The 24,999-nt window shown below is 49.9% G+C and overlaps 1 protein-coding gene across 1 annotated transcript; it reads left to right on the forward strand.

Moving 5' to 3' along the window:
* The first annotated feature begins 19,512 nt into the window (after positions 1–19,512).
* LOC125507354 (BTB/POZ and MATH domain-containing protein 2-like) lies at positions 19,513–21,015 on the forward strand. Its single transcript, XM_048671957.1, has 2 exons — positions 19,513–19,528; positions 19,883–21,015. The coding sequence occupies exons 1-2, from the start codon at positions 19,513–19,515 to the stop codon at positions 21,013–21,015; spliced, it is 1,149 nt and encodes a 382-aa protein (XP_048527914.1).
* The last annotated feature ends 3,984 nt before the right edge of the window (positions 21,016–24,999 follow it).

Consider the following 24,999-nt stretch of genomic DNA (forward strand, 5'->3'; position numbering starts at 1 on the left):
TGTTTTATATGCATTTATATGCTATTTTATATGATTTTTGCGACTGACCTATTAACCTAGAGCCCAGTGCCAGTTTCTGTTTTTCTGTTGTTTTTGAGTATTGTAGAAAAGGAATACCAAACGGAGTCCAATTGACGTGCCAATTTTTGATGATTTTTTATGGACCAAAAGAAGCCCCTGGAGTAAAAGAGTTGGGCCAGAAGAGTCTCGAGCCGTCCACGAGGGTGGGGGGCGCGCCCCACCCTCCTAGGCGTGGGCCCCTATCTCGTGGACGACTCGGAGACCCCCCTGATGTGAAACCGATGCCAAAAATTCCTATAAATACGGAAACCCTCAGAAAATAACCTATATTGGAAGTTCCGCCACCGCAAGCCTCTGTAGCCATGAGAAATCAATCTAGGCCCTCTCTGGCACCCTGCCGGAGGGGGCCATCATCACCGGAGGGCATGGAGGAGGATCCCGGAGGGGCCATCATCACCATGAAGGCCAAGTACCAGAGGGAGAACCTCTCCCCATCCAGGGGGGAGGCCATGGAGGAGGAAGTACAAGGGGGAGAACCTCTCCTCCTCTCTCTTGGTGGCACTGGAGTGCCATCAAGAGGGGAATCATCGCCGTGGTGATCGTCTTCATCAACATCACCATCCTCATCTCTTTTAGGCGGTCCACTCTCCCGCACCCCGCCGTAATCCCTACTTGAAAATGGTGCTTTATGCCACATATTATGATCCAATGATGTGTTGCCATCCTATGATGTTTTGAGTAGATATCCTTTGTCTTTGGGGTGATTGATGATCTAGATTGGTACGAGTTGTATGTTTTATTTTGGTGTTGATCTATTGTGCCCTCCGTGTCGCGCAAGCGTGAGGGATTCCTGTTGTAGGGTGTTGCAATACGTTCATGATTCGCTTATAGTGGGTTGCTTGAGTGACAGAAGCATAAACCCGAGTAAGGGGGTTGTTGCATATGGGATAAAGGGGACTTGATACTTTAATGCTATGGTTGGGTTTTACCTTAATGATCTTTAGTAGTTGCAGATGCTTGCTAGAGTTCCAATCATAAGTGCATATGATTCAAGAAGAGAAAGTATGTTAGCTTATGCCTGTCCCTCATATGAAATTGCAATGACGACTATCGGTCTTGTTAACAATTGCCTAGGACAATTCCGCACACCGTCCCATCATTATTCCACACTCGCTATTTATATTTAGTAATATATTCTAACTTTATGATAACATCACCTACTTTCATATTTTAGCTCTCGAATATCATGCAAAGTTATCCTCTTCATACCCACAACGTAGTTTTATTTCTCGTTTCTAGTTGGAAGCAAACGTTCAGTGTACGTAGAGTCGTATCAGTGGCAGATAGGGCTTGAGAGAATATTGATCTTACCTTTAGCTCCTTGTGGGTTCGACACTCCATACTTATCATTTCCACCTTTGGGAATTGCTATGATGATTCCCTGCACTTGGGGATTATCAGTGACGGTGGAGTGGACCGCGGGCCGTGGCGCTACGGCCCGAAGGGGCGACGCAGTGATGGTGTGCAGGTCGGGGCAACGGCGGGAAGACCTCAGGGCGACGGCGGAGACCACGGGCCGCGGCGCTACGGCCCGAAGGGACGGTGCAGCGGCGGAGCGCGGATCGGTGCAACCGCGGGGACAGCCTCGGGCGGTGGCTGGGACCGTGTATCGTGGCCCTACGGCCCGTAGGGGCGACGCAGCGGCGATGCGCGAGTTGATGCAGCCGCGAGGAAAATCATGGAACGGCGGCGTTGCGGCCCGACGGGGCGACGTAGCGGCAGCCCGTTGCTCGATCGATGGAGGGGCACACTGAACTCGGGGACAATCTTCACGGGACATGCGGAGGCGCGCGTAACCAACGGGTTAGGTCAGTCGCGCGGCGTAGATGAGGCGGATCGCGGCGCCGAGCGGGTGATCAAGCCGATCGCGCGCGAGGTCGGGGACGCCGCTCGGTGGAGGCGTGGTGACCGTGGAGTCTGAGATGAAGCCGGCGATGGTGGACGTCGTGCGGACGAGCGTGTTAGCACCCGCACCTGGGCTGCCAAAGCAGCGCCAGCGTCCGGGCAGTGAGGCCCAAGTGACCAATGTTGCAACAGCGCCCGTGTTGAGGCAGCCGACGAGCCTGGCACAGCCGTCCCGATGCAGCCGTGGATGAGGCCGGCGAGGTAGACCACAGGGCCGCCGTGCAGACGCGGCGGAGGCGGGTGACATGGATCGATTGGCGGGCTGGCGCGTGAGCGGCGGCTATGATTGGCTGCCGCATGGCGCGAGGCCATCGGGTGGAGGTGATGCACGTGTCCCGGTCGGAGAGGGCAGAGACGGTCGGCGTAGATCAACGGGCAGACCGGCGCGCAGACAACGACTATGAGGGGCCGCCTGTTGCACGAGGCCACCGTGTAGGTGAAGGAGCCAACCGGTCATGACAGTTTCGGAGTAGAGGCGCACGGGGTCGACGGCTGCGGCGGGCGACGCAAACCGATCAAGCATAGATCGGAAAACCAAAAAGAAAACGCAGATCAAGATGAGCGGTGGGAGAGAGAAAAACCAGGAGCAAGGGCTCAGGAAGAAGACTCTCTAGGGCAGCCGATCAACACGACCGACGGACGAACCCTAGGCACGGGAGACGCGGCCCCCGGCGGCGGTCATGAAGGCCGACCGCCCCGGAGGCGGCGCGCGGGCACGGAAGTGGCGGCGACGGCTAAGGTTTAGAACCCAGAAACTGATATCATGTTAGAAGGGAGAGAGGAGTTTGGTGGAATTGTTCATTGTATTACTTGAGCCTCGTCAGCATATACATAAGAATACAATGATCAACTTGAAGTATAAGACAAGGTAGGACAAAATCCTAGTCTGTCCTATACTTTCTCATAATCTTATACTCAACATACCATGACGAACAACTACATGGTGCATGCAACTTTTGGATATGAGAAGTTCATCAAAAGGGAGGAACTAGAGAAATCAGAGCATCTCAAGGACGATTCCTTCGATGTCAAGGTCGATGTCACTACAATCATGAGCGAGTTCCAGGCGCAAGAAACACCATGCATAGTGATCCCACCGTCTCGTTAGAAATATGTTGTGCTCTATCACTATTTCTCTACGCTTTTTTATGGTGCCGTTCACAAACGCATATGCGAGGCTAGGTGGTAGGGATCGCATGCCATTAATGATTGCTTGTAGGCAAGAGAAAGCAACGGATGAGCTCCTCGCTCCCGCGACCTCTCGTTGCCGCCGGGCGATCCCTCGCCGCCTCTGCCCTAGGAAGCGCCCGCCTCCCCTCCCTGCCTCCTTGGGAGCCTCTCCGACCTCCTGCCCGGGGAGGCGTGCTCGCCGCTCTCCCTCCCCTGGCGTGTCCAAGGCGTGCCCCGGGCCGGCGACACCATTGTCGCTGTCTCGCCCCCTGCGCCGTCCAAGCCCTGTTGCAACCCCGCGCCGCCTCCCGGCAATGATGACCTCGAGGCCCTGTTGCGAGGATTCCAGCTGGGGAAACCCGGCCAGGTTGCCTTCAAAAAACCAGGTGCGGCGTTCCTCGACTTCGTTCTTCTCAACTTTTACACCATGGTAGCCTCGCCCCTCGCTCGTTTATTCCCGACTAGCTCTTGCCGCTTCTGGATCACTCCAGTTGTGCCCTCCTCCCGGGTCAATGTGTTCTTCATTAAACACGCGCTTAACTTCCTTCTCACGGATGCCCCGGACTGCTTCTCCATCCTCGCGGATGGCCCGGACTACTTTTGCTCCCTGGCCGCCTCGCTGGCCGACGCCAATTTCGTGGTCGCCACGGCGCGTCTGCGCCTTGGTAGGACGGAGCTCATCCTCCATCACCGTCGGCGGGAAGCAGTGGATGGTGCCGCGCGTGCTAGGGTGCATGCATGCCACGCAATCCCCAGTGCCCCTGAAGCGGCGGCGCGTGCCCTGGTTCCCGCCCGTATCCCTGCATGCATGCATGCAATCAATCCCACCCCCTCCCCTCCTGTCAGCCTGCCCTGCAACCCGTGGCCCTCCCCCGCGCGTGCCTGCTTTTCTGGATGGCTCGGCGCCCCACCCGCGTGTGACTGCTGACACGCATCCCTCCCTCCCGTTCGGCTTATCACTGGCCCCAGATGCAACATGCGTGGTGCCACCATACCCCTGCGCTCTGCTCCGTCTTCTCCTACCTCGCCTCTTTCCCTCGCTCGTCCTCTGCAGACCCCCGACCCGTCCATCGAAGGCGCGAATCCCGCCCCCCTCCCTCCCTCCCTGCGGGAATCCGGGTGCAGCGTGATGCGTCCTGCGGCGCCACACCCCCATCCCCCGTTTCGCTGGCGCCCTCTGCTGCAAGCGGCGCCCCCATCCCGCCCCGGTCCTATAAGGAAGCTCTGCTCTCCCCGTCTCCACCTCCACCCAACAAACGGCGCCTCCTTGCCTTCTTGCCATCCCCGGTCAAGACTCTGTGCCACAAGTGCTACTCCTCGCGCCACCTTGTCCGTGACTGCCGAGACCCCGTCCGCTGCCGGGACTGTGGTCGCTCCGGCCACATTAGCTCGCAATGTATGTTTGATCCTTTGGTCCTCATTCCTCCTTCTCCTACCTCGCCCTCCCTTCCTGTCTCACCGCTCCCTCTGTCGCCTTGCAGGCTTTCCGACACGCTTAGCCGGTCCCCGTCCCGCTCCCGCTCCACCTCCCCCGCTCGCACCCCGCCCCGGGAGCACTGGATGATGTGGTACTACCGCGAGGTCGAAGCCGAGCACACCGTGCCCTTCTTCTCGCGTCCGCCGACGCCTTTTCCCCGTGGCGCTCCTCCGTTCTCCAGTGCCGCCTCGGGGGAGGCCACTGCTGAGCCTGCAGCCGGGGGTGGCCACACCTCCGCTCCCGGCAGCTCTCGGGGCAGTCAAGCGGGGGGCGGCCGTTGCCGTCCGGAGTATGCGGAGTGCTTCATGCCGCTGGTGGCGGACATGTCGCACTCCCAGCGCTTCGCCTATGCGCTTATCGACCCGCCATCGCATTGCCCGGCGGACCTCCTTTGTCGTGCGTTCGAGCAGCGGGCCGGCAACCCCTCCGTTGGGTTGGCCGCCTCCCACTACGGCGCCATGATGGTGATCTTCTCGTCGGAGCATGCCCGTGAGCTCGCCCTACGCGAGTTCTTCCCCCTCCCCTTCGACGGCCACATCATCATGCTCGAGCGCCCAGAGAACGGCGAGAACTATTTCGGCTGGGAGTACACCTGCTTCGCCCAGCTCTCCGCCACCGGCTTCCCCCTCGAGCACTGGCATGAGGGTGGCATCCGCAACGCCTTGCGCTCCATCGGCAACGTGTGCTGCATCGACCCCCACTGCCTCAACGACCTCGACTTCTCTGCGGTGCGCCTCGTCATCCGCTTGGAGCACGCGGATGACGTGCCGCATGCACTCCTCCTCCGCAACTTCGATGGTGACCTGTCCACGGACGTTGCCATCCGTCATGTCCGCTCCTGGACTGTGGATGAAGATGGCTCCTCTGTCTCCTCCCACCACTTCGAGCCTGCCGATGGCTCTCCGCCTCCCTCACCGCGTGTGCGTCGCTCCACGGCCATGGACGACATCGACACAGAGAGCCTGTGCGGGTTTGGCTCCCTCTCCTTCGCTACGGCTCCTACAGCCCCGGCGCCTCCCGCTGGCTACCCCGACGCTGCCGATAGCACCAGCGTGGCCCGCCTCCGGCGCGAAATCGGGCGTCGCCTCTCTTTCCTCCTCTCGGAGCTCTTCCCCGCGCGCTGGTGCTCCCTCTTCCCGCCTGCTACTCCCCTTGTCGTGGAGGAGGGGCCCGCGTCTGGTGCCGTCTCTGACTCCTCGCTCTATTCTGTCGTGGTCTCCATGGCTACTTTTGAGGAGGGTGTCCCTATGCTGCATCCCTCGCCGCTCATGTAGCCTTCCGACCTCCGCAACGACGAGCATGAGCATGCAGCGTGCAAGCGTTGTGGCCTCCGCAAGCGCTCCGTTGACTCGTCGTTCACTGCCGGGCGCCGCAGCCTCCGCCTCGCCGGGAAGGAGCCGGCCGGCTATGTGAAGATGCTTGAGCGGGTCAAGGCGGCTCGGTTTGACTCCTCCAAGGGGTCTCCCTATCTCCGTGCTGCGATCAGGGCGGCCGGCATCGACGCTGATGACGGCGCTGCTACGCCTCTCCCGCTCCGTCTGCTTCAAGACCTGGGGGCATCGTGCGGTGTTGACCTTGACGCTCTGGCGGCTGGGGCCCGCGCTGAGGTGGCTTCCCATGCGCCATGAGCGACATGCATCCTCTTGCCCCCCCCCCCCCCCCCCCCCCCCCCCCCCCCCCCCCCGCTCCCAATCTCTGCCATCTCTGTCATCGGGCCACTGCATGTCCTTGCCTCCCCTCCCCATGTTTTAGTTACGTAGGCTTGATCTCGTGCTCCCGTCCGTGGGCCCCATTGTGGGGTTGCCGGAGTACTGTATCCTTTAATGTTTTTTTCTTTTCCCCCCGTGGGGTTTGTAATGGCCTTAGGCCCACTTGTTCTTCTTATCAAGCCTGCGTATTTCCTTTTGTTGTCTGCTGTTTGGAGCCTCTCAGATGCCCATGACTAGTACCTTCTCTCTGTGTACGTGGAATGTGCGTGGGCTTGGGAATGCATGCAAGTGTCGTGATGTACGTGCAGATTTCGAGGCCATGCATCCAGCTCTCCTTGGGATCCAGGAGACGAAACTTGACTCCCCCCTACAAGAAAAACCGACTCGTTCCTCCCTCCCTCGCTCCGCTCGCTCCTCCTGGTTGACTCTTGTGGGGCGTCCGGTGGCCTTTGCACAGCTTGGGATGACCGCATCTTCTCTCTCGTGCACGACATCTCCTCTACTCGTGCCCTCTTGGTTGATCTCCTCCTTTGCTACGATAAACACCCTGATCCGTGTTACGAATATCTATGCGCCCTGCGACCATGCTTCCAAGGCTGGCTTCCTCGCCGAACTGGCCAACCATGCCCCTAGAGACTCCACTCCATGGTGCCTTCTTGGAGACTTCAACCTTACCCGCTCCCCCGAGGATCGCAACAACTCTAACTTTTGTCGTTCTGAAGCAGGTCTGTTCAATAATTACATCAATGCTCTCTCCCTCATTGACCTCCCTCTCCGTGACCGCCTCTTTACCTGGTCTAACTGCCAGTCGTCTCCCATTCTTGCTCGCCTCGACCGGGTCCTGATCAACGTGGCCTGGGATGCCAAGTTTCCAACCTCCACCCTCTCCTCTTTTGCACGCTCCACGTCCGATCACGTCCCTCTCCTCGCTGCTATCTCCTCCACCGCCCCAAAACCCGTATTTTTCGTTACGAGAAATCCTGGGCCTTGCACCCCTCCTTTCGATCAGCGGTGGACGCTTCTTGGGCCTCTGCCTCGCGCCCCGACCCCACTGCTCGTTTGGTAGCTCGTCTTCGTCAGGTCCGGTTATGTTGTAAACGGTGGACAAAACGGGTTGCGCCGGCGGCCCGTCGGGAGCAGGACTGCCGGGTCCTCATCGGTTTCCTCGATCATATCGAGGAAAGGCGTCCTCTCTCTCACCTAGAAGTCTTCTTCGCTCTCTTACTATTGATGCCCTGCATGTCTCTATTAAGGAGCGGGTCGTTTACTGGAAACTTCGCGCTATATTTCGCTTTGCCTTTGAGGGGGATGAGAACACTGGTTTTTTCCATGCCTCTGTCTCCTCCCGGTTCCGCAAAAACTGCATCCCTGTCCTCTCGGTGGACGGGGTGGATCTTTTCTCGCACGACGACAAAGCCTCTGCTCTTCGGAGCTTCTATAAGGAGCTTTTGGGGATCACCTCCACCTGCAGCTGGGGGTTCTCTCTTTCTGCTCTCTACCCAGATGCGAACCCTCTCGCCGCTGATGTGTCAGCCCCCTTCACGTCTGATGAGATCCGTCAGGCCTTCCTCGCCATGAACCGCCTCTCCAGTCCGGGCCCCGATGGGTTCGGCCCCTCGTTCTTTGTCTCTTTTTGGGACACTGTCGTTGCTGACGTTGAAGGGGTTTTTCACGATTTCCATGCGGGGACCCTTGACCTCTCTCACATTAATAGAGCCTTCCTTGTCCTCCTTCCCAAGTTTGAGGCCGCCCGCTCTCCTTCGGACTTCCGTCCCATCTCCCTCCAAAACTGCATTATGAAAGCCATCACCAAAGCGTTGTGCTCTCGGTTGCAAAAATACATTCACTCGCTTGTTGACCCAGACCAGACTGGCTTTCTTCCTGGCCGGTGCATCTCGGAAAATATTGTCTACTCTACCGACCTCCTTCGCACATGTCACAACCGGAAAGCCCCCACCGTTGTTTTGAAAATTGATTTCCGGAAAGCCTTCAACTCGGTTAACTGGTCCAGCCTTCTTACCATCCTTTCCGTTCGGGGCTTCGACTCGAGATGGTGTGGTTGGATCCGTGATATCCTTACCACTGGTCACACCTCGATTCTTTTGAACAATGTCCCCGGAGACTGGATCCTCTGTCGTAATGGCCTTCACCAGGGTGACGCCCTCTCCCCGTATCTTTTCATCATCGTTGCTGATGTGCTTCAACATCTTATTCACGATGCTTGGTCGAAGGGTCGGCTCACCCACCCCGTTTCCCCCTCCCTTCCGTGCTCTGTCCTGCAATACGCTGACGACACTCTTATCCTTTGCCGCGCAGACATCCCCTCCGTTACACACCTCAAAAACATCCTGGATGCTTTCGCCCTTGCCACCGGCCTTGCTATTAACTTCCACAAGTCTGGGTTTATTCCCATGCACTGTAGCCCCGACATGTCTTCTACCATGGCATCCATTCTTGGCTGCCCTATCTCCTCCTTCCCCCAACCGTACCTTGGCCTCCCCTTGTCCCCGCTTAAACTCCCCTTATCTGCTTATGACCCCCTCATCCGCTCGTTCGACCGGTACCTCTCTGGTTGGCGAGCCCTCCTTCTCTCGTCCGATGGTAGGATGGTCCTTTGTAACGCTGTCCTTAATAACCTGTCTACTTACTTTATGTGCTCCTACTTGCTACCTTCTGGTGTGGTTGAGATGATCGATCGTAGGCGCCGTGCCTTTTTTTGGACCGGCAAGGATACTTGCTCCGGGGCCCGCTGTCTAATTGCTTGGGATGCAGATGTGCAGGAGGGAGGCTTCGGGGTTCGTGATCTTCGTCGCCAGAACAATTGTCTTCTACTCAACTTCGTTCACAAGCTTCATCAGCCGGACTGCCCGCCATGGAAGAGTTGGTTCCTCAACAACATCAGGGGAGACGTTGGCGACCGCTCTTCTGCGTTGTCGTTTCTTGAGATCATCATTCCCAGGGCCTCCCGACGTACAGGGCTATCACCCGGATTGAGCTCCGGGATGGGCGATCCACCTCCTTCTGGCACGACAGGTGGCGGCCCGGCGGCTCTCTCTGCTTCTACTATGCGGCCCTCTTCTCCCACTCCACGCGGCATAATGCCTCAGTGGCGGCGGTTGCCGCCGAAGGGTTGCATCTCCAGCCGCGCCTTTCCTCCGTCGCTGCCGCCTAGCTGGTGGAGGTGCAGGCTCTCATTCGCGACCTCGTGCTGGTCGACGCCCCGGACTGCAGGTTCATGGCGTGGGGGGAGCGCCTCGAGTTCAGCTCGCGTGTGGTGTTTCATCTCCTTTCCCCGCGCGGGGTTCTCTGCCAGACCTCCATCGACATTTGGAGCTCCCGTCTCCCTCGGAAGCTCAAGATCTTCGCATGTCTGCTGACCCGTGATCGCCTCAGCATCAGGCAGAACCTCTTCGCGAAGAGTTGCGCCCCCTCCAGCACATGTGCCTCCTGCATAGGCGAGGAGTCCACAGCTCATATCTTCGCTCTCTGCAGTCGGGCGGCCTCCACTTGGGACCGGCTGGGGATGGGCCCCTTCCTCACGATTAGGGGAATTCTTGACTCTACGCCGCCAGATGTTTCCATGACGGCGGCCTGGAGAGACAGCCTCTATGTGCTTCTTTGGCAGATTTGGAAGGCTCGCAACAACGCCACCTTCAACGCCATCGGGAGCAACGCCGGCGACATTCTCAGTAAGGCGGCTGACAATCTCTTGCTCTAGAGCCGCCGCTTCGATGCTCCCTCCCGGGATCGTCTCCTCACGATCCGCCTTTTTTTCCTCTCGGTTCTTTAGCCTCCCCCCCCTCTTTTTTTTTTTTTTCTCGCTTCTTAGCTTGTAGTTTTTTTATCCGTTCGATGAAAAACGATGTATGACTGCCAAGTCCTCCGAGTAATATATAACAACCGGTGGGGCGTGTGCCCCCCCCCTCCCGTCATTCTCGAAAAAAAGGTGGTAGGGATCTTCTATACTGCATTTTCAAAGAGTCTGCGTCTTATACAGTTTTAAGATTCCTAGTAGATAGAGTCCAGATCAAACTACCAATCACGATATAATTTGTTCGTTAGCGGATGCTATCCATCGAGTCCCCGAAGCACGCGCTTGTGAGCAACGCCTCATAATAGAGTATAAATTCCTCTAATTATGTAGATCAACATTAGGGCTGTAATCTAATTACACGATCTAGTTTCTTCCAATTATCAGTGTGCCCGGGTAGTCTTTCCAATATATAAAGCATATTGTATTTCAACGATAACTGACCAGCTTCCCTAAGCATGCAACACCTAAGTACATTCCAGCAATAATAATTCCATGCACAAAACACATGTATAATTCCATACGAGGTATTCCGAATATTAATGATAATAAGTATTTGAATATAGTTGCGGGACATATAATCCCAACATCTCCCACTTGTCGAAAACGATCATTCAAGAATTCATAAACTCATAGCCTGGACATGCTTACCAAATACCACCTGACTAAGTGACTTAGTCAAAGGATCAGCAACCATATCAGTACTAGGTAGAAACTCTAAAGAAACTGACTTAAGTATATTAATTACGTCACGTATATAGTGATACCTTCCCTCAATATATTGATCTTGTTGTTGAACTTGGGATATCTGGAAACCTTTATTACAACCTGATTATCACAATACACCACCACTGGTTTGCTAGCACTTTCAACAATCTTCAAAGTCGAAAGATATTCCTTCAGCCACACCGCCTCCTTCATAGCTTCTGACACAGCAATAAACTCCGCCTCCATGGAAGATAACACCACCGAATATTGCTTCTTACTACGCCAAGATATAGCGCCACCAGCTAATGTAAATAGATACCCAGACGTAGACTTCCGGTCGTCCAAATCACCCTGCCAATCAGCATCAGTATAGCCCTACAGCTGTAGATCCTTTTGGTTAAAACAAAGTGAATAATCCAGTGTTGCTTGAACATAATAAAGAGCATGTTTAATTTGATTCCACTGCCCAATTCCTAGATTCATTTGATATCTACTGAACATTCCAACAGTATAGCAGAAATCAGGGCGTGTAAATAACATGGCATGCATCAAAGATCCCAAGGCAGAAGCATATGGAGTCTTTCCATTCTCTTCTTTTCATCGGGAGTTATAGGATACATCCCCTCACTGAGTTTAATTCCTACAGCCATGGGCACTGAAGCAGGCTTGCAGTTTTCCATAGATAAACTTTTAAGAACAGATTTTAGATAATTCCTTTGAGACAAAACCATAGTTCCTTTATTCCGATCTCTAAGTATTTCCACTCCTAGAACATAGGAAGTGTTTCCCATATCTTTCATTTCAAATGTAGAAGATAACCAAGTTTTATCTTCTATCAACATTTCCTTACTACTAGAAGCAATAAGTATATCATCAACATACAGTGACAAGAGTGTAAAATTTCCTCCCACTAATTTAAAATAAATGCAATGATCTTCTTCCATCATAGAAAACCCATATGATGTGATAGCATCATCAAACAAGATATTCCATTGCCGCGAAGCTTGCCTAACCCATAAATGGATCTATTTAGCTTACACACATTTCCTTGATTTTTCCTTTTCAATAAAACCATCAGGTTGAGACATATAAATTTCTTCCTTCAAATGACCATTCAAGAAGGCAGTTTTAACATCCATTTGATGAAGTTCCAGATCAAAATAAGCAGTCAGCGCAGCAATAATACGAATAGAAGTAAATTTGGCTACAGAGGAAAAAGTTTCCACAAAGTCAACTCCTTCCCTTTGTGTGTACCCTTTAGCAACCAACCTAGCTTTGTATTTTTCAACATTACCAAGCATTTAGTTTTCTTTTAAAAATCCACTTTGATCCAATTGCCTTCCGGTCATTAGGTAGATCAACCAATTCCCAAACTTTATTATTTTCCATGGAGTTTAGTTCCTCATGCATGGCTTCCATCCATAACTTTGATTCTGAACAAGACATGGCATGTTTAAAAGATTTTGGTTTTTTCTGTAAACTAGAAGTTTTAGAGTATACTTCCCCCATAAATACATAATAATAATCATCAAGGTATGATGGGGCTGCTATATTCCTCCCACTTCTCCTAGGTAAACTAGGTATATGAGTCTCAACATTTGCGTTGCCATTAGCTTGGTTTTCCTGATTGTTAATTAGAGTCAGTTTCAACACTAGTATCTAAGGGGGTTGTCAATAATTCCACTCTCGCACGTTTGGCACGGCGAGGTGTATCTTGATCTAGAAAAACGGCATCTCTACTTTCAATTAACATTTTCTTCTCTGATTCATTAAATCTATAGCCATTAGAACCAGAAGCATATCCAATAAATATTCCTGGAAAATTCTTTGGTTCCAGTTTTGTTCTTAGTTGACTAGGTACTCTAATCTGTGCATTGCATCCCCACACTGCTAAGTTCAACAATATAGGTTTCCTCCCTTTCCATAATTCATGAGTAGAACTAACATATTTAGAAGGCGAATGATTAAGCAAATAAACAGCAGTATGAAGAGCCTCTCTCCAAAAATATAAAGGAAGATCAGAATATGCCATCATAGACCTAACCATGTCCATTAAAGTTCTATTCCTCCTTTCAGCTACGCCATTTTGCTAAGGAATATAAGGTAAGGTATAATGATGAACAATTCCATTTTCCTTGCAAAACTCATCTAATATTCCTGATGTGTATTCACCACCACGATCAGTTCTAAGCACCTTGATCTTTTTGTTCAACTGATTTTCTACCTCAGCTTTAAATACCTTGAACATGTCAAAACCTTTTGACTTATGCTTAATTAAGTAAACATAGCCGTATCTAGAGAAATCATCTATAGAAGTAATGAAATAGACCTTTTGTCCAAATGTAGGTACAAACATCTCGCCACAAATATTTGAATGAACAATAGCAAGTGGTTCAGTAGACCTTGACGCTTTAGGAAAAGGCGCCCTGGTCATTTTTCCTACAACACATGCCTCGCAAATGTCGTAGTCTTCCCACTTGAAGTTTAAAATTCCAGAACTAATTAGCCTTTTAATTCTGTTCTTTGAGATATACCCAAGCGAAGATGCCAGAGGTATGACTCTGAACAATTATTGTTCCCATCTATATTCCTCACTACCGAGTTCTGTTCAGTCACCATACAATCCATCCTATCGATGTCCATAAAATCCTCAATATAGTATAGACCGTCAAATCTATTTCCTCATTGAACTAAATTTCCATTCATCAGTATTTTAACTCTGCCATCTCCAAATAAGACCTTAAAACCAATAGATTCCAGTCTAGAAACAGAGATTAAATTCTTTGTCATGCTAGGGGAATAGGCCGTGTCTTTCAAAATTAATTTCCTCCACCAGGGAGTTTGAGTGTATAATCACCAATGCCCAAAATATCAGCTTTTGCAGTTGTTCCTAGATAAATAAATATAGTTCCTTTTGGTATGGATTTAAAAAAAAGTGAAACCAACACTATTCCTTGCAATATGCAAAGTGTAACCAGAGTCTACTACCCATCAAGTAGTAAACAATGATTCAGAACAAGCAAATAGATTATACGTACCATCAAGAGAAGAAATATCCTTCTTGTTGCCCTGATGCTTGTCATGGTGCTGCTTCTTAGACTTGGCATCTTGTTTATAAGGTTTCTTATTCTTGCACTCAGTTCTAAATTGCCCATACTCTCCACAACCATGACATCTAAATTTCCTCTTATCAAAATTAGAGTTTGGACCTCTTCCATTATGATCATCCCAGTTTCTCTTCGTGTTGATTTTGTCTCTCAAATCACCTCCTTGATGCTTCTTCTGCCAACGCCTCCTATCTTCACCAAGGTGCAACTCCTGATGATGTGAGTGTCTCTCTTTCCCTAGTGAAGTTTTCCTATCTTCTTCCATGAGCAAATGATGCCTCAAATTGCGCATGTTCAGTCATCTTTCAAAGTGACAGAATGATATTTTAAATTGTTCCCAAGTGTGCGGAAGTGAGTTCAGAGCCACCATTACTTGCACCTCCTCAGAAATGGGATAGCCAGCATTTTTCAGTTCCTCATTCAGCACACACAACTATTACGCCAGCTGGCGAAAGGGGGATGTGCTGCAAGGCGATTAAGTTGGGTAACGCCAGGGTTTTCCCAGTCACGACGTTGTAAAACGACGGCCAGTGAATTGTAATACGACTCACTATAGGGCGAATTCCTTGTCGGCGGGGAGAAGTTCCGGGCGCACCGGTCGGTGCTTGCAGCGCGCTCTCCAGTTATCAGAGCTGAGTTCTTTGGTTCGATGAAGGGGAGCACAACCAAAAATGCCATACACATAGATGACATGGAGGCAGAGGTGTTCAGCAATTTGCTCACTTTCATCTACACTGATGATGTAATGCCTGATACGAATCAAGCAGATGAGTATGCCATGGCTCAGCATTTGCTTGTCGCAGCAGATAGGTATAGTTTGGAGAGGCTCAGGCCGATCTGTGAAGATAAGCTGTGCAATTGTATCGATACGAGCTCTGTGGCCACCATACTAGCACTGGCAGAGCAGCACCACTGCCATGGGCTTAAGAAGGCATGCCTGTTGTTCCTAGGCTCGTCGACGAATCTGAATGCGGTCATGGAGTCCAAGGGATTTGAGTACTTAACCAAGACCTGCCCTGCTGTTCTGAAAGATCTCCTCATGTTCAAGTCTGTTACTGGATAGTTTGGGAGAAGAAAGTCAAGGGCATGGACATGAGGTTTCAGTGCACGCATGTCATTTGCAATCATATTTCTAGAAAGGTACTAAAGACTGCATGGTATCTGATACTCGTATTAGTAGTATTACTTGTATCTTTTTCTCACAAACGCAATGTAGTACCTCGGTCTCTTTTTTGTTTGGCCACTGTGTCATTTGTGGAGAATCTTCAACGGCATGACAACCATGTGCAAAGCAAGAACTATTTGTGCTAATTAGATGAAACTTCAGAAGTTCCTTTTATTTGTTTTTGTTGCTTTCTTGAGTTGCAATATTTTTATAGTACTGCCTTCTGATATCTGTTCAGGCAAACTCTGTTCACTACTTAGCAGGCTCGCATAAACTATGGTTCTTGTTGAAATGCTGGATTGTGGTTCTGGAAACTACTGTTTATACAGCGAGAAGTTTGTGGCTTCATAACTGAGGTTAAGTTTGACAGTGCTTGGCAGGTTTATGCCGACCTGATCAAATATGTTGAAATAAAAACTATTCTGCCAGAGACCATGAGTTACTTCAAAGATCAATTTGTCTAATTCACATCTAGATGTTTTTTAAGAATGTCACATCTAAGCTCCCACAAATATATAATGCAGCAACAAAAAAGAAAAAAACTAGAACAAAAAAAAATAGACCACAAACATAGTGGACAACAGTTTAGATGTGACATAGTTATGTCACATCTGGATGTGTCCTAGACAGACCCAAAAATAGATGAGCAACAACGGAAATGACAGAGAGAGAGAGAGAAAATCTGAATAGCTACTGCCCGCAGCCCTAATGCATGCCATCAGAAAAATAAAAGGATTTGGCATTGTATATAACATGAAATTGCTAAGAAAAAACCAACAAAAACAAATACAGGGGTCCAAAAAATGCAGACAAAAGAAAGAAATATTTTAAATAGCGGGCTATGGAAAATAGCGGTAGGCCTCCAAATCAGCTATAGCGGAATTATAGCGGGTTAAAGCGGACTATAGCAAGCTATTTGTGAAGGCAACCATTTAGCGGCACCTTGCTGAAAAGGCTATAGCGGAGCTATAGCCGGCTATTTAAAACTATGAAGATCTTACATGGCAAATTTGCATATTAATTAAAAGGAGACGTACAAGGAATTTGCCATGCTTTATATTTTTATTCTCAAAAAGTATTCGTCGGGTTTCAAAAAATAAAATTATGGCTGTAGTTTGTAGTGATGATTTCTGACATAGTAGTGGGCTAGTGGCTGCTAAGGTAGCTTATTAATGTTCTGAAGTTTGGTCCCATTCCGTTTTGTTGTTGTTGCAGATTTGTAACCAGAAGCTGTTTTGTTCTGTGTTATATCTGAAGCTCTTTGTTTTCGAATTAAGGATCATATAGTCATTCTAGAAAAAGATCATATAGTCGCCAATCTCATAAAATTGATAAAACAAGAGTACATCCAAAGTAAAAGGGTTCAGCTGTTTACTTGCCAAGACGTCAGTGCCTGTGCAGAAGTTCATTTCAGATAATCTTGTGATTGTAATAAACACATCGCTTTGTAGTTTGAATGTTAATTGGCTCATTACATGTTCAAAATTCTTGTATAATACTTCCTCCATTCCATATCAGTTGATGCTGAAACGGATGTATCATGCACTGAAATACAACTACGTACATCAGCATCAACTAATATGGAACGGAGGGAGTAGAACTTAATTTCCCTTCGCTTCTTGCAGCTAGATGTTTCTTAGTTCTGGGACTGTCTGTCACTATGCTGGAATCTTTCACATGAACATACCTTACACTGGAACGATGACCATGGATATGTCTTCAAATGAGTGAATGACAGCACTTAGCAATAACGAGCTTTGCATAGTAATCGGCGATTATGAACAATTGTACGTAGCAGTTTGTGTTTCTCACGTGTCATGTGGTTCCTGTATTAACTACGTATCAGGGATAATGGGCTATGTGTCTTCATGTTTGTTCCTAGTGTTGCTTATGCTCTGCAAAGGATCTCACTGGGTTCTGAATAGTTGAAAATAACCGCATTACTCGCTTCCCTTAACTGTAAATTTGAGCTAGAGCATCAACTTTGTGGGTCATTGATCTACTCTGGGCCAAATTCAATAGTATATATAGTTTTCTCTTGAGGAAACTACGGCGCACAAAAGCCAGCATGAAACATTTTACATTTATCGGAGAAGACAGAAAACAGAGTTCTTTATAAGGTGAAAGAGAACAAAGAGAAAGGAGGTACAAGGCGGCACTACACAGCCGCCAAATTAAACATGAGTGGCAAGATTGGCGAACATAGTTTGAGCAGCAATTGGACCAAAGCATCAAAGTCATCATCGCAACAATGGAATACCACGGAGGTAAGCTCAATCATCGTTACAGCAAACCTTTGAATTGCGCGTCTTTGACAGATTTTTTTTTTTTTTGAGACGGAACAGTTGGACAGATCTCATAATGCAGAGATAAGATCATCTCCAGCCGCGCCCCAACAAGGCCCTCAGGCGATTTTTCAGCCGCCGGCGCCAAAAAATCGATCCAGTCGCGTCCCCAAAGGCCCTTTTTTCACCGGCTCGGGATGAAATTGGCGCCGGCGGACCCAGGCCGAACCCGGCACGCTGGGGGGTGCTTGGGGGCGCCGGCCGAACCATTTTTGGCGCGAAAATCGGCGGGCCCTCCTTGGCAGCGACTCGGCTCTTCTCGTCGCTTCGTCGTCCTCATCGCCTCGGTTCCCGCGGCGGAATCAATGCCAAAACTGCCGCGCGCTACCGCGCCGGTCAGCCTCCTCCATTAGTGCCTCACGGGCGGCGCAGTGAAGACGGGACGACGCCCGTCCCTTGCCCGCCACGCGTACACACGGCGCCGCCTATATAAGCCGACCCCTCCCGCACCGGTGAAGCACAGACTCTCCACCGCCGACGCCCCCGTTCCTCGACGCCCCAGTTCCTCGACGCCCCCGTTCCTCTCTCTCTTCTCGCCGTCTCCAGTTCACCCAATGGCCGAGCGCTTTCCAGGCGATGGCGCGGCGCCGAACGGCTTCGGCCGCCGACACCTTCACGAGGACGAAGCTCGGCTTCTCTATGAGGCTGAGTACCCGATCCCGCCGGTCATGCGGGTGCCCGGGGCTTGGAGGATCAGCGCCGGTGGGGTCCCGGTGCCACCGCCGCCCACCGGGGCAGCACGTCGTGCGGAGATCGCCCGCATCCGCGCCTCTCTGCCGCAGCGAGGGAAGGGCCGAGGTACGTCCCCGACGGCCCGATGTGGGAGCAGTACTTCCGTCGCCGCCACACCGAGCAGCTCGAGGCCACCAACGGCGTCGTGCCCTCCGGAAGGCTCAACTCCGACGGCCGCCGTCGATGGTGGGGCGTACCCGGCCGCACGCTGGAGGTCGTCCTCGAGTACATCGAGGGCGGCAACATGCCCAGGCTGGATTACCCCACTCCTCCCTCCTTCTCCCGCCGGCGGGGAGCTCGTGGACCCGGAGACGCATGGACCCGGCGTCCTCCTCGTCGTTTGTCTCTCCCTCCCTCCTCCCCAACAAGCCAGAGCCCCAGGACGCGTCGGCCAGCCAGCGCACCCGCAGCTCCGGCGTTCGCATCGCCGAGTCCTCCCCCACCTCTGCCCGGCTCGTCAGGCCGAAGGTGGAGCCCGGGCTCCCCACGGAGTACATGGCCATAGTCTGGCGCGGCTTCTCCAACGAGGAGGCCCTAAAGTGGGCGCGGGATGACTACCTCCGCGACGAGATGGTCCGACAGCGCCGAGCCCTGGAGAAGATAGCTGCCCGCCAGCGTGGGCGCGAGGACGAGAACGGCGTCGTGATCCTCGTCAGCGACGAGGACGAGGACGCCCCCGGACCGTCCAACCCGCCGCGCGTCGGAGACCCTAGGCAGGGAAGCAGCAGGGACGGCGGCCGCGGAGGAGGCGACGATGACGACAACGACGGCGGCGACTACACGAAGTTCTACAGGCTCCTCGGCATTTAGAGCTTTGCGGGCGCGGGCGGCGAGGAACGGCGAAGGCAAGGCGGGTCTAGTAGTGTTTTTTTCTTCTTTTGTAAAATATTTTAAATATATTATGAACCCGCTGAAATTTGGTTGAATTTGTGTCTTGTTTGTGCCGGATTTTGTTTTTCAAAAAAAAACATGGACGCGGCGACTGGGGAGCATCACGCTTCGAGCGCCCGGTTAGCGCCGGTACGCCTTCAGGCGGCGATTTTTAGCGCCTCCTGAGGGCCAAAGGCTGAAGATGCTCTAAGAACTATAGAGCCCACTATACAAAAAGGGAGGCCGTCCCAAAGATCTTAAACCATGCTGCAAGTGGTCACATTTGAGTGAAGAGCATGTCGGACCTGCAGCCAAAACTAAAAATTGACGGATGGTGAAGATGCTCAGAAGTTCTAGAAAGGGTGCAGAACGGACATGCGTCCATGGAGGCAGTCCTCTAGTGAAACTGCGCCGGTTAGTATGTAACCGGGGATGATGAACAAGAACTGTAAATACAAGAAGAAGAAATTTCCCACGATCATATGCTCTTGCATTAGGGAAATACCTTGGTCTTTGGCTACTCTAAATTGCCAATAAAAAAGAGGGCCTTTGGCTACTCTACAAAATATAAACTGTGCAGTATAGCACGTGTTTACTTGTTCGAGATGGCACGTTAGCTATCTCATCTCAAAAGAAGAAGATGGCACCGTCGGATCTGCATCGTACGTACGTACGCGGCCTGTGTCCGGAACGGACTGCAGTTGCCTTTTCCGTGTAGCCCTCGAGACAGCACCCACAACCCTCGCCGTCCCGTTATAAAATAAGACAGACCCTCGCCGTGACACCGTCTCACCGCGATCAGCCAAACTGAGCAAGCCATACACCATGTCGACCTCCTGGCATGCCAGCGGCAATGGTCTCCCCTCCGTTCCCGGCTCCGCTTCCTCCATCATCGCCGGCGCCGTGAGCGGCTACCACTTGCTGAAGATCGTCGGCTACTCGCGCACCAAGGAGCTCCCCAATGGCGAGTGGATCGACTCTTGCCCGTTCCAGGTGGGAGGCCGCACGTGGCATGTTCGCTACTATCCCAACGGGAACAAGAACGAAGATATCGATTACATATCCGTCTTTCTCGAATTCGATGGTACCGTCGCCGAGGCCGAGGCCGTGAAGGCACAAGCCAAGTTCAGCTTGCTCGACCAAGATGGGAATCCGGCGCCGACCTATAGCTGGGGAACCGGCACCAGAAACTACTCCGTGGAAAAAACTTGGGGATTCAAACAGTACATCAAAAGGGATGAGTTGGAGAAATCAGAGCTTCTCAAGGACGATTCCTTCGCTGTCAAGGTCGATGTCACTGTCATGAGCGAGTTCCACGCACGGAAGACACCAACCATCGTGGTGCCACCGTCCGACATACACCGGCACCTCGGGGATCTCCTGTCGAGCAAGGCGGGCGTCGATGTCGAATTCCGGGTCGGCGGGAAGACATTCTCGGCACACCGTTTGGTGCTCGCGGCACGGTCTCCGGTCTTCAGAGCAGAGTTCTTTGGGAACATGAAGGAGAGCACCACCACTGAGCCCATATGTATAGATGCCATTGAGGCAGAGGTGTTCAAGGCTCTGCTTGCTTTCATGTACACAGATGCATTGCCTGATATGGATCAACAGGAGGAATCTGCCATGGCTCAGCATTTGCTGGTTGCAACAGATAGGTATGATCTCGAGAGGCTGAAGCTGATTTGTGAAGATAAGTTGTGCAATCATATCGATACGAGCTCCGTGGCGACTATCTTGGCCTTGGCGGAGCAGCACCACTGCCACGAGCTTAAGGCGGCATGCTTGGTGTTCCTCAGCTCGCCAGTGAATCTGGATGGGGCCATGGAGTCTGAAGGTTTCCAGTTTTTAACCAAGAGCTGCCCTGGTGTTATTAAGGATCTTCTAATGTCCCACGTTGCTCCTAGTTTACTTGGGAAAAGAAAATCAAAGGCATGAACATGAGGTTAATTACAAGTCCTGCATGTGATTTGCAATCATCCGTCCAGAAAGTTCCTTTTTGTTTGGTCATTGTATCCTTCAGAGAAATATTAATGGTTCGACTAGCTATGTGCTAAGCAAGAACTGTATGTGCTAATTAGTGAACTGTTAGTTCAGAACTTGTAAGCATTTCAAATAGTTGAGCTTCACATTGTGCCACAATCGCTACTAGCATTGCGCTGCTTTCTGAGTTCATCCATCCCTTGTTCAGTACAGGACACTGCTTATTTATTTACCAGCTTCAGATAGACAATGCCTTGTTTAAATGCTGGGTTGTGATCAATTGAAAAGGCATTGGCCTTGTCCGGTTTTCAACTTTTTCTATGGCTGCAGTTTGAAGTTTTGAAGTTTGGTCTTAAGAATTTTATTGCAAGGTTATGATATCATATATTGTTGTTGTTGCAGATTTGTAACTAGAAGTTGTTTTGTTCTGTCTTATGTCTGAAGTTCTTTGTTTTTGAATTAAGGATCATATAGTCCCCAATCTCATAAAGTTGATAAAACAAGAGTACATCCAAAAGTAAAAGGGTTCAGCTGTTTACATTTTAAATTGCTTATGTCCACAAACCAGGGTATTATGAGGTTAATTCCATAGAGGGTATACAGATTTTCTTTTCAAATCCGGGGGCCGGGGTTTAATCAGGGCAGGCCCTGTGTTTTGGGAGGCCCTGGGCGAACTCGATGACATGGGCCCCTATGTCGTAAGATCATATATATATGTATGTGTGCGTGTGATACTTAAACATATATATAAGAGTAATCTTTTAATCACACATCTTTAGTTTGAAATTTGACTATTATAAGTATTGGACAATGCCATATTACGACAGAAATACTCAAAAGATAGCAAAACAAAACTAAAATGACATGATTACCTCAAAAAAGAAACAAATTCGACTCACTCCATTGACAACAATAATACTCCATTGCTTCAAAAAAGGTTTCTTCGGGCGTTTCTTGATGCAAAGTCATTAAGAGCACCATCAAGATCAACATCAGATGAGTTATCATCCGAAAAAGCTTCTTAGGCAACGTAGCATGCTGTGTCCTAAAATTATATAAAAGTAAAGAGTATATAAAGAATTAGAAATTTATAGATCGGATGATCGAAACCCTAGATATGGACATAGAATGACTAAAGATTAGGATGTTTGAATGTATACTATGTAGAAGAGTATACATAAAATTTTTGAAACTTTAGATGGATAGTTGAATACCTAGTAAAGAAACTACTCAAATTGAGGGATCGATGAATGGATCAAGAGTCGTGGATACGTACTGTCCTGAGTCCTGACGCTCACATACGTATAACGTATTAACCTATTGCCGGATGGCCGGGTTGCCGGCACGGCCGCACAGCGCAACAACAGTCTGCCGGATTGCCGCGCGCAGCAGCGACAACGAGCGGCCAAGGTGCTTAGCGGCGGAGCGACGGGCCGACGATACGACGAAAGATGAACCGACGATTGAAGGCACAAGCCAGATCTTCCGATTGATTTGCTTCACATTTATACGCGTGCGCTGTGCGGCCGTCATGGCTGATGCTTCGCTAATCTCTACCTAACTACCTTTTTTTTAACTTTCTACCTAGCTACCTGACGGGCCAAGCACATCTCATTTATTTTTCCACACAATTTTTTCCTTATCTATTTTTTTGCTTATACTCTATATGTATACACATCATGGGCCCCCCTTCGGCCTGGGCCCTGGGCCGCCGCCCCTCTGCCCATGCCCCAGGGCCGGCCCTGGGTTTAATGCATACAAAACTATTATTTCGAGACCAGTGCATGTATTCAAATTTCTTGTGTCTGTAGTCGGTACTCGCTAGTCATGATATTTTGACATAGTACATATATAGTAGTCACTCCCGAGCTAGGCAGTGTTCATATATGAAGCCAATACGAAGTTTAATCCTGAAGTTTGGCCTAAAGTATTTCCGCACAAGGCTACAATTTCCGAAAGCATTGCAAATTTTGTAACCCCAAGCTAGCTATTTTTTTCGTAATTTTTTATATATCCTTCATAGTTCTTCATACCACTAGTTATGGGGAAAATGTTTCTCTTCACAAAAAAGATAACAACAGTATGGTTTCTAAAGTCTGAATTACAAACAAGAATCCAGAATTGAAATAGAGTCATCGCAACCATGAAGTTCAGATTTAATAAGCCACAAGGCCCGTGGACGGAACAGGCCACCCAATAAGCCCATCCATATCCAACTTGCAATTTTACAACTCTCCAAACGATCATTCCCTAGAGTACAATCCTTTTTTTTTTTTGAAAATGGAGGACTCTCCGGTCTGTGCATCAGAACGATACATACATCCAACTTTATAAATAAGCAAATAGGTTCAACAAGGTCTTAAAGTCTGAAACAAAAGTAGGGGCAAGCTCACAAAGAGCCAAAGGGCCAAAAACAGAAAAGCCAAAAGGCCACAACCGGCTGGCATAAGAAAGATATGAAAACTAATTGCCTATCCTATTACATGACCGCCATCCAATCCGATTGAAGATATCTCGTGCTATCATCTCTCACCGGATAGACACAGTAACCAAACGCTCACTGGCCTCCGTCGGAGTGAGTAGCGACCACATACGGATTAGCGCAGTGGCGCGGAAGATAACCTGCAAAAAATGAATATTCGTTGTTCTGTTAAAAACCAAATCATTTCTGCAGTTCCAAATTGCCCATAATAAAGCACATACTCCTACGCGAATGTTTCTAGCTGTTTCAGACTCTATCCCATTAAGCCACGTTCCAAATAACGTGCTGACAGAATTTGGAGGAGTAATGTTAAAGGCTACGTGCATCGTCCGCCACAAAACCTTGGCCAACGGGCACTCAAGAAAAAGGTGTTTGATAGTTTCATCCCGATCACAAAAACTACACCTAGTAGATCCTGTCCAGTTGCACTTTGCCAAGTTATCCTTAGTTAATATGACTTGTTTATGTACAAACCACATAAACACTTTAATTTTCAAAGGAACTTTGACTTTCCCAACATATTTGGAAGTAGGAATGGCGCTAGAGTTGATAACATCGAGATACATCGATTTAACTATGAATTCTTCAGACCTAGTGAGCTTCCAGCGCAACTGATCGGGCTGTTGAGATAGCTGAACCTCCATCATTCTACTCACTAAATGAAGCCACGCTTCCCAATGATTGCCGGCAAGCGTCCTCCTAAAATGAATATTAACAGGGATGGACTGAAGTGTCGTTGCAACATAAGCCTCACGTCGTTGAACAATACTATAAAGGGACGGGTACTGAAGTGCGAGTGGCGTCTCTCCTAGCCAAGTATCCTCCCAGAAATGAGTGGTAGTGCCATTACCAATTATAAACTTTGTCCTATTGAAATAGGATGATTTGACTCTCATGAGCCCCTTTCAAAAAGGCAAGTCCGTCGGTCTCACTGTCACCTGGGACAAAGTTTTGGACTGCAGATACTTACTACGGAGAATCTGCGCCCATGTGGCCTCAGTCTCAACAGATAACTTAAACAGCCACTTGCTGAGAAGACATCTGTTCTTGCTTCAAGATTTTCAATGCCAAGAGTCCCTTGGTCTTTTGGTCGACAAATAATATCCCATTTGGTGAGTCTATATTTTTTTTAGTTCATCACTCTGCCAGAAGAATCGGGATCGATAGAAGTCCAGCCTTTTCCTAACTCCAACTGGGACTTTGAAGAAAGACAAGAGAAACATAGGCATACTCGTGAGCACCGAATTAATAAGAATTAATCAGCCTCCGTATGACATGAGCTTGCCCTCCCAGCAACTCAGTTTCTTCTCAAAGCGATCCTCGATACACTTCCATTCTCGGTTTGTCAACTTACGATGGTGAATGGGTATACCTAAGTAAGCAAAAGGTAAAATTCCCAATTCGCACCCGAACAATTTCCTATAAGCCTCTTGTTCCTCATTGGCTCTACCAAAACA

The sequence above is a fragment of the Triticum urartu genome, chromosome 5, assembly GCF_003073215.2.
Source record: "Triticum urartu cultivar G1812 chromosome 5, Tu2.1, whole genome shotgun sequence".
Lineage (NCBI taxonomy): Eukaryota > Viridiplantae > Streptophyta > Magnoliopsida > Poales > Poaceae > Triticum > Triticum urartu.